Genomic DNA, 9,965 nt, shown 5'->3' with positions numbered 1-9,965 from the left:
TTTGACTTTTTTTATTTGAAAAATAAAATTAATAAGAATAATAATAAATAAATAAAATTGGTGGGAACCAAATTCCCAAGTGCTCAATAACGAGATCCGTCACTCTCTCAACAAGGCCAATTCGCGACCCGGACAAGAATCTCCACATTCAGCTACCAATTTCCAATCCAGACTCAGCATTTTTTAATCATTGTATCAAACAAATTAAATTCCACACAGAGATGAAGATATCTGCTTTTTAAAATGTTAGAAACCAAAAATATCCTTTTTAATTTCCCTTTTGGTATCATGCAACTTCACAAAAGTGTCTCAGATGATTCTTCTCTTAAAGAACGACAAATATGATCTCTGGTTCTAAACCACGGAAGCAAGAAAAAGTAAGATAAATATGATAGACCAGATTGCATATAGCCATATAGGCATCAACATAACACATATTTTGGGGGGTTTGAAATTAAAACAAAAAAAAAAAAACAAAAGAGAGTGAAAAAAAATAAATTATCTGAAGTATAACAATAAAGTCGTTACTCTGAAATGTATCTAGAAGAGATGTCAAGCCATGGCCTTAATCTCAGTCTTTTTACTCGCAGGGTTTCAAAGCTTAATAGTCCTCAATGTGGCCTTCGAAAAGAGGAACATTCAACCTTATGGTAAATAGACCAAATCACATGTTCACTATTAACTAATCAATCAACTGCAAGTTCATATTCAACAATGTAAGTACATGAAGTTCATATCGAATATTAATGATTAACTTGTATACAGCGCTAACAAAAATCAAGTGCTGCATCATAATTTCTAAATGAACACCAACCAAATTGCTTTACATGCCGCTACATATTTACATTGAAGGTATGAGCTCTTCTCTTATCAGCAACCAAAGGAAACCACTCAATGGGGCAGCCAAATCTTCATCACCAAGAAAGAGTTATATCTTCTTGTGGGAAAGTCAGGAACCCCAGAATCTTGCAGGGTCCTCAGTAAATAACATTGGGTCTTGAATCTCTAAATTTGCAATATGCATATTTAGTAGGCGTGCTTGTGCGCATTTAACCAGAAGAAGAACAAGAGGCAGAACCCACCATTTATCTCCATCCCTATTCATGCATGAAACAGAATTCAATCAATCCCAAAGTTCAGCTTGTCATCCAACAAGGTTGTTTCTAAGTTCCACAGAAACATTTGATGAGAAGAAATCATAATGGAAAAATGTCTTAATACAAGATATATACTTCCTTGCTGGTTAAAAGCTGAATCCTCAAAAATATGTATATCTTGCTGGTTAAAAGCTGAAGCCTCAAAAATTTAATGTTTTTTGGTTCACATAAAGATGAGCTTACCTCTTGAAGTTCCATGCATTGGAATCTCCAGATGCCCCATAAGGTAATCCGTAGTGCACAATCCCACATATGAAAGCTACAAGCTGCCCAAGCCATTCATGAATTTCACTTAATGTCCCCGCAATCAACATATCAATTTTTGTATTCCAAGCAAAAAGGGAATGATTTCCTAGACTGTCACAAGCAAGCCCTAAAAAATGCAGTACCATTTTTTATCAAAATTTTTTTAACAAAATTAATTGCCATGTTGCCATGGGGAATAGTTCTCACGGCACATAAAGCACATGTTGATACTATCCCATTTCTCATAACTTTTATTCAAATGGAATTTTGAACATTTTCAAATTAAACCTCAAACTTCACAGTTAAATAGCTTTTAAACTGTGGAAACCCTGAAGCAATAGTTAGGAAGAAAAATGTGCAAGGCATAATTATTAGTAGGTAACATAGTTGTCGAGTGCCGGTGCGTTCCCTGGAGTGGGAGCAGGCTAGGGTCTGCGGAACCGTGGATTGTTGGAAGCTCCTTGTGGTTGGGATGATCCTATATCAAGGGAGCACGAACCTTGTCACAGGGAAGCACGATTCCATGGGGAAAGAATCGCAATAGTATGTTTTCAGGGATCAAGAATGATGCATGGTTCACAATACCATTGGGCACAAAACTGAATCATTGCATATGAATCAGTGCCAAATAGAGAAAAAATCATATGCAACATGTCATACACTTGAGAACCGTGGTTCGAACCTGCTGCGAACGCGGATCACAATATAGGGATCCGCATTCCATCCAAGATTCCTAGCTGGAACCGCAGAATCGAGGGTCCAGAGCAGGTCCGTGACCTTTCCTGCAAGGTTACAGCAACTATGGTAGGTAACATGTAATTCATGTACAGAGTAGTTTTGTCAAATATTCATGGTGTCACATAGAAGATACCTAAGTCCATATAACCCAGAAAGAAAAGCCTTTTTTACCAAGACAGCAATCGATATATTTCAAAATAATCAAACAAGTACTGAAGGTGCCCAGATGACTACCCTAATATTATTTTTTTTTAATGTATCTTTTTCACTACTTAGCTCCCTATGCAAAAAACTATGAATAATTTCGGTGAGGCTCCAATAGTGTATTTTAGCCAATAAACACCCCTAGCCTAGTGGTTTGAAGTTCAAAGCTCTTAACCTTGTCCATTAAGTAGCATCTTCAAAATCCCAAGCTTTAACACTAAATAATAAAACACCACAGCAAGGATTAAAATACAATGTAACTCATAAGAACTTTAACTTACAACATTTGATAGAGAAGTGGCACTCCACAATGCATATACACGAGCCAAGGAAGTAGATCTTCGAGGAATGTGACTGAATAGAGCATTCAAACCAGCAGGGAAAGGAGAAAGCAAGGAAAGGGGAAGAACAAGCAAGACAGCAAGAAATGCACCAAGAGAAATCCAATAGAATTCCAGTAAGGTGAGAAGGGTGAGACTAAAATCTCCCAGGAGCAAAATGGAGATTAGTAGCACAAGTGTGTCCTGAAACACATAAAAGAACAAGACATTGAATGATGAGAGAAATTAACCATTATAACTACCTTATAGAATAAAATGGAACTCGATTCAATTTCAGTGATTACCTGATGACCAACTGGTCTGGTATTGCATAATAAAAGAGAAAACGGGAACAAAATGTCTCTTCTGTAATCCAATGATTGCAGAGTACCTTCATTTATTATCCCTCCACTCAATCGTTTATGTGATAATATACCACTAGCAAATGGTTGATTTTGTTGTAATTGATTAACCTTCTTAGATGCAAAAGCATTCCTGCTCCTAAATTGGAAGCCAAACAAGTGAAGTTAGCTTACATTAAATTTTTAAAATATATATCTGACTCTTGAGATCATGTTTCATTAATCTAAATTACTTCGGCCAAATACATTTTCCAACTATGCTGGTACCTTTGCTGATCATGGCTACTAGTGCTTAGAAAGAAATCAGAGTTCTGTGAACTATGTGTCACACCAAAGCCCATTACAACAAAGAGGCCAAGCTGATAGTATCCAGAGGCTGTGGCCTGAAACCATCCCATCTCAATCCTCATGCTATGAAACTCGAGCTGAGGGTTTCCAAGGCTGTTGATCCAATTAATAACGGGAACCAAATCAGAGCGAATACACCCTTGCTTCACTGTCCTCAAGTGAGCATTCAAACCAGCAACCAGCCGATTCCATTCTGCTGTCGGAACATACTGCTAACACAGACACCATGTTTACTATGCATATTTCAAAAATCAGGATAACACTATGAGGAATAATAGTACATCTTGGAATCAGGAAAGGAACCTGCATACCTGGCCGAGAAGGTTAGTCAGTAGAAGATCACTATGAAGGTAGTAAGGAGACATATAACTTCCATCACCTCCAAATATGATGCTCATAGGGAACCTGTGTTGCAAAACTGGGGCTAGATCATGCCGCTTTTCATCTCCACCGAGGAAAAAATCAATGTAGGCAACCATCAGATCTGGTGTAGAACCTACCTGCAAGTACCAGCATTCATATTAGAAAAATAATAATATAAGTGTCTCGAGAACAAGCTCTCTTGCAACATCCTAAGAAATATTGCTGCTAGCTGTGAACTTGAATGATGTACTTTTTAAGAATTGTTTTCTAAAAATAGAAAAAAAAACACTCTACAAACTTGACGCCATCTGCATGGACTACTAAAAGTTGACATGAAATAAGAAAAAATAAAAGTAAAAATCTACAATAATTTGGAATCAAAAATATTTCTAGACAGAAATTTATTGTCCCATGTAACTGAGAATCAAATGAAAGATGTTTGATATCAAAGCCATACTTCTTTTTTTTCACATGTTATTAGTGTAGGAATAGAACCCTTGACATTATGTTGTGGCTCCACCACCCTGGACACCCAGGCCAAGGCCCCATTCCTGATATCAAATTCTGCTCCTTCAATAAATAATATATGCACAAATACACCCATATGGTATTTCAGGCAATCAATACTAAATGACATTGCATAACACATGCACAGACCTGCATGACAACATTTAACACATGCAGAGGCCAGCACATATGCATTTATTCTTTGGATACAAGAAGTTGCCCCCGCAGGTGTTTTTCTAAGCTAAAACATTTTATAGATGGATCTGAAAGTGAGACAAGCATGTCAAAGATTATAAACCTTCATTCCTTTATATAGCGCACGTGATCTGCAGGAACGGAGACACGAATGATCGTACTCTGATTTGACAAATTCCTGGAGGCGACAAATCTTGTTTCTCCGACGCCATTGTTTCCAAGACCAAGCACATGGATAAGCAACAAGACAAAGAATACTATGAACAGAACCCTCCCACCATTCGTATGCCGCAACGGAGTTAATCTCATCAATAAATCTGTTAAATGCATCTTCATATCTGCAGAGTATAAAACAGGAATGAGAAATTAAGAATTTGAGTCCAAAGGTAAGCTACACATATGGACTATCACAGAAAAGGTTTCCATTCTTACACAATATCAATAATTGCATCAGGGGGTGAGTGGGGTAGATGCCATGGTTCTCTGAAGGTATTTGGACCCATGAAATACATTCTGTGAACATGAGTTTCTTCTGCTCGATTGGTTTCACGTACCTAGATATTAAAAAGTAAGAACAATTAGAGCAAAGTTTATTATGATCTCAAAGAGAATCATGATGGTTGACAAATAGAATCCACGGCCACGAAAGAGATGAGGATGATAGTTAGAATTGTGTACCTCTGCTAGAGACAATAGATAGGGAAATGTATTATGAACTTGGGACTCCATAGAAGTAGGGGACCCATAAGATCTATCAGATGCAACCACTTTGATTCTTACAGCACTTAATATAAGAGCAAGAAGCACCAAAACAAAGGACAGGACAAGTCCAAACAGCCAAGGTCCTCCAAAAGCATATATCAGCTCCTCAAGAGGTGTATAGCAATTTGGCATCCGATACTTGTCAGATAGACATTTATATGGGCAAGTTGATTGAGAAACGCCACCTGCAAAAAAATTTATAAATTCAATGTGGAAATCATAAGTAAAAGTTTTTGTATCTTATAGCACAAGAAATCCAGAAGAAAATAGAACGACTCTTAGCCAATGAGAAACATGAAAAACAAAGTCAACAAAGTCAAAGTTTTAAAATAAAATATTACCTCGAACATAGACAAAAGCTGCACGATTAGGGAGAAATTCAAGTGGGCAAGGAATGCAGAGTGATGGGTCAGAGCCAACAACATCCTTGTATGTGCCAATGGGACATTCCTGCATTTTAAATGTTAACATTGTATAAACACCTTTGGAAAAAAAATTCCACTGCAAACACAAAATATAGCACAGCTATAAATAAACTGAAAATCACAAAGGGAGAATCATACAACACAAAATGTGCCATAACGGCCTTTGGGACACCTCTTTCCAGTCATCGTTCCATCATTTCCACAATGTCCATCATCGCTCCCATTTCCTCCCCTATAATCAATGAAGTGAATATTCAAGATTAAGCAACTTCATAAATTAACAATGAGATCAACAGAGCAAAACCTGAAGGTAATCTGCAGTACACAAGATGAGGGGTGGATGACACACAATAAGATCACTTAAGTTTGTAAAATTGAAAGAAAATTTGACTTATATTAGTCACCAGTGCATATCACGAAATTCCGGGATAACTTTGGCAGGTGAATATGTTTCATAAACTTAAAGAGCTTAAGCAAGTTTTTTGTGAAGGCCAACACAAACTTGGTATTACTCTCATTATTTGTTAACGCTAAACACTATAACAAATATGTGTAAGTATCTTGTATGGTGCTCAAGAAGTATATTATCATGCAAAGGATTATGTTTATGTATTCACCATAACAAACTGCATATAAGTTTCTGTCGTATCATGTTTATTATTTACACGCAAAGATATATTTGACCGTTGGACTTACTGCAAATTGTAGGTAAGTCATTTGCCAAAACAGATCCACTACCAATTCCGAAACAACTTTCAGCATGAAAACAGAACAAACCATAGAACTAGACTCTTATCAGCGTCGTCATTTTTAATAAATCATGTACATCTTCCACAAATCCCAGATATATATCTTCTAAAACCTCATGGCCCTCAATGTTCGACCATCAAATCTCCCAAGTATGCCAAACATAAATGGTGTTCTTTTATGCAAGTCTCCCCACCTCTTCCTTATTTGCTTCAATAAAAGTTATTCATAAATCTCATGTTTCTTCCAATAGACATGCCTGATTTCTTTTAAGCATCCAGCCTTTTCTTCAGGAGTACTACTCACATATCTTGAAGCCATTCTAACCTGTATTATGTCACATAGTATCAAAAATGCTTTGCTCATTACCTGGTAAATTTAAGCTCAACCCGAGGTCAATTTCTAGATGTTCAAAACAATCTCACATAACTTACTGCACTTATCCCTCATCATTTATTTTTGGGTAAATACCCCTCATCCTTGATTCCATTCATTCACGTAATCAAGAAAGAGATTCCTGCATCTTTAGCCTTGCTTGAACATATTGATAAATCTGGATAAAATGCTAATGCAGTCTAACAAAGGGGTAGCCAGCAGTTTTGGGGATGATTATATTGACATGGTGCATATTTGTACAGATTGAGTCCTCAAGAACAGTTATGGTGGTCTTTCTTTCGTCTTTTTTTTCTCGTGGGCAGAAATTTTTGACGTAAAACACTTGTTCCAAAGATTTTTTTGGTGGTCACCAAATCAACCGAATAGCATGCAAGGGATCTAGGCCCCTCACTCTTGCAAAATGTAAACTTAATTTACATTCTCATTAGAAGAGCTCAAAAGTTAATATGGCATCTACATAATGGTTGAGAAGCAACACTTGAGGATAGAGAGACTTAGCTCTACAGATTCATATAGACCAAAGCCATGATATAATTTCTTTTTGGCTACAGAAAACAACAATAAAACAATGATAACGATAATGAGAATATATGAAACTTAACACTTGCCCTAAAGGTGGAGCATATATGTCACATCCACCTTGTACAGTTCTCCATTTTTAATTGTTGTTGTGTGGTAATTAAGTCTTTTACCATGAGGAACTAACTTCAGAATATCAACCTCTATCACCAAAAAATAGATTTTCCACTACTAGATCAAAGGTAGCCAGACAGCATTATGATTCCATTTAGTGACATAAGTGAATCCAAAAAGGAAGAGAGAAATTAAAAAACTTGGCACTAGAACTTGCCTTCCTCCAAGCTTACCTTGCCAACTCAAGCAGCACTAGAATGTAAAATATAATTTAAAGTGAAATTAATTCTAGAGAATAAGCATCATGAAAATCATGCCATGCCAAATACCTCAACCGAGATAAGAATAAATATATTAAATCACTTTAGGGAAACAAGTCCATTCAACTTGACTAATAGATGCTTTTCATATAATTCAGTACTCATGTAAAGCAATCCAACAAGTGTATTCATTCTCATGATAGAGAGGGATCAAACCTGGTGTATATTGTTCCATTCAAAATAGCAATTGGGACGTATTCATCTCCAGTAGCTATGTTTGACCAATCAAAGTGAATTCTCCCTCCACCACCACCACCGCCACCAATAGGACCACCATTCCCACCAACAACAGATAAAGTCGAATTGTATCCAAGTTTAAGTGCTTGAAGGAACAGAAGAATTGTCCCACCAGAACCACCTCCAATGCCCCCCACAACTGTACCATTATTGTTATGCCTTGGTTTTCCACAGCTTTGCCCGTCAGCCTTCAATGTGCCATGAATACTAAGCTTCGATAGTGGCCATTGGGTGGAACCCATTGCTAGGTGAGAACAAGATAAATAAAAAATCATCAATAACACAGTTCCATCAACTATTAATAAAAAAATGAAATTCCTTACAATTGAACAATCATTCATACAAAAGAAAAGGCAAACAATACAAATCCAACCTTCATTCAAGATAATTATATCAAAACAATTAACCAAAACAAATAAGTGGATTATCAGACATGAGAAATTGAAAAATCAATTAAAAATTGCATTCAACTTATTCGTTGAGAGAAAAAAGCATTCATCTCCTGTAACTCCTGCTCTCCTCTCTTTTCCTTTCACTCCCTCTGGAGAGAGGGAAGACTCTCCCCTTTTCATGAACTCCATCTATTGCCTTCCAGAAGTATGAACCATAAACACATCAAACCTGCCCCACCCATAGTTAATGCCAGGACTCACCAACCTCCCTTAGACAACTACTACTGGAACTTGATCTACCCTGGCAATGAAACCCTGATCCAACTTCTTCCACACCAGATATCAAAAGTTTGCCCATAGAGAGTTCTCATACCAAACTAACATGCAAAACTCAAAACCTTTAACTACACCTACCTCCAACTACAGAGACCCCCACAACAAAACCAAACCTAGGCACAGGCTGTGCAACTCACAGACCAACTCAAAAACACCCCTCAAAACTGCAAACCCCAAGCCTAAGCCCCAAAATCCACCCTCTTTTCTCTATCGATCCCACTATAAACTTTTGCAGATCCAAGGTGAGTTCCTGGAAAAAGAATCGATCTCCTGAAGCACTGCCGCAATGCTCATTTCTCCCCTGCAAGCGACGACATAAAAAACATTCAAAAATGGGCTTCCTCCGCAGGGAACTCAGCTCAGGTGTCTTGCCATACACTCTCAAAAGGATAACACTTAATTCTCTTTGCCTCCGCAAAAAAGGCTGATAACACCATCCAAAACACAAATCCTACTTTCTGAGGAGGGAAATTGTCTCTTTCATACTGGAGCCCTCTTTCTCTGCCACTCCACAAAATAGGAAATGGTTCCACATCTATTGCATGTCTGCCATCTCTCAATATCAAGTCATAGTAGATATTTGTGGACGATGCATTTGACTAGGTCACTATCAATCACACAAGCCGCCCCTAAGATCTAATTATAATCCTGACTCAAACCAGTCTCACGCATCTTTTGCTTAACAACATCGCCAACCCGTTCAAGAATTTTGCCACTGCCTCTCCCATCTCTAATGTTGATGATCCACAAACCAAACCCTCCTCTGTTCACCTGGGCCACCAAGCCCCAACAGAGGACCATAGTATACTAGCATCCCTCAAAGATGATCGCGGGACTACATAAAATTCAAAGGACTGGAATTTGGCCTTCTTATGACCAGAGATAGCTCGTCTAACAGAGCCCCCCAGCCCCCTCATCCTCCTCCCCATCCCTCCTCCCTACTCTCTCTTCACTCCCTCAAACCCCCTTCTTCCTCTAACCCTCAACCATCTCTACTCTCCACTCCTTCTGTTCCTCCCCTCTACAATAACTACATGCACTGAGACAGCCTCCTCATCTGCTACCCAAAAATTCTCCCTATTTCCTTGGCCCAACAACGTCTTCCCCCCATCCCTTCCTCCCTTTTTACACATACCACCTTCCTTGAACATGCTCTGCAACTCTCCCTAGTGGGAACTACCCTCCCCAAAGCCTTGGGAACAAAAACAGTCACTTCAAGGGTGCTGCTCTAACTAGGTGGCACAAAGAGATGGGTGCTGCTAAACCTCTAAAAATCT

At 38.1% G+C, this 9,965-nt stretch overlaps 1 protein-coding gene across 5 annotated transcripts in view; it reads right to left on the bottom strand.

Annotated features, from left to right (window-relative positions):
• Positions 1-648: 648 nt before the first annotated feature.
• Positions 649-9,965, bottom strand: part of LOC18429072 (MraZ) — a 49,215-nt gene continuing 39,898 nt past the window's right edge. For 2 of the 5 annotated variants that reach the window (XM_020664201.2, XM_088861081.1), the window contains exons 12-23: positions 7,880-8,204; positions 5,766-5,859; positions 5,544-5,652; positions 5,119-5,387; positions 4,873-4,994; positions 4,544-4,778; positions 3,687-3,875; positions 3,295-3,584; positions 2,971-3,166; positions 2,627-2,869; positions 1,341-1,423; positions 649-1,097 (exon numbers count right to left, since the gene is read on the bottom strand). In XM_020664201.2, coding sequence (XP_020519860.2) covers positions 950-1,097; positions 1,341-1,423; positions 2,627-2,869; positions 2,971-3,166; positions 3,295-3,584; positions 3,687-3,875; positions 4,544-4,778; positions 4,873-4,994; positions 5,119-5,387; positions 5,544-5,652; positions 5,766-5,859; positions 7,880-8,204 — 2,303 coding nt within the window. In that variant the 3' untranslated portion in view covers positions 649-949. Of the gene's footprint in view, positions 1,098-1,340; positions 2,186-2,626; positions 2,870-2,970; positions 3,167-3,294; positions 3,585-3,686; positions 3,876-4,543; positions 4,779-4,872; positions 4,995-5,118; positions 5,388-5,543; positions 5,653-5,765; positions 5,860-7,879; positions 8,205-9,965 lie in introns of all 5 variants that reach the window. The other 3 variants (XR_016051434.1, XR_016051433.1, XM_020664203.2) reach the window with 3 other exon arrangements.

Source organism: Amborella trichopoda, chromosome 3 (genome assembly GCF_054954075.1).
Source record: "Amborella trichopoda isolate Santa Cruz 75 chromosome 3, AtrichopodaSantaCruz75HAP2 v2.0, whole genome shotgun sequence".
In the NCBI taxonomy this organism is placed as follows: domain Eukaryota; kingdom Viridiplantae; phylum Streptophyta; class Magnoliopsida; order Amborellales; family Amborellaceae; genus Amborella; species Amborella trichopoda.
Note: the sequence above shows the minus strand (reverse complement) of the source record. Positions and strands in the feature narration are given on the sequence as shown.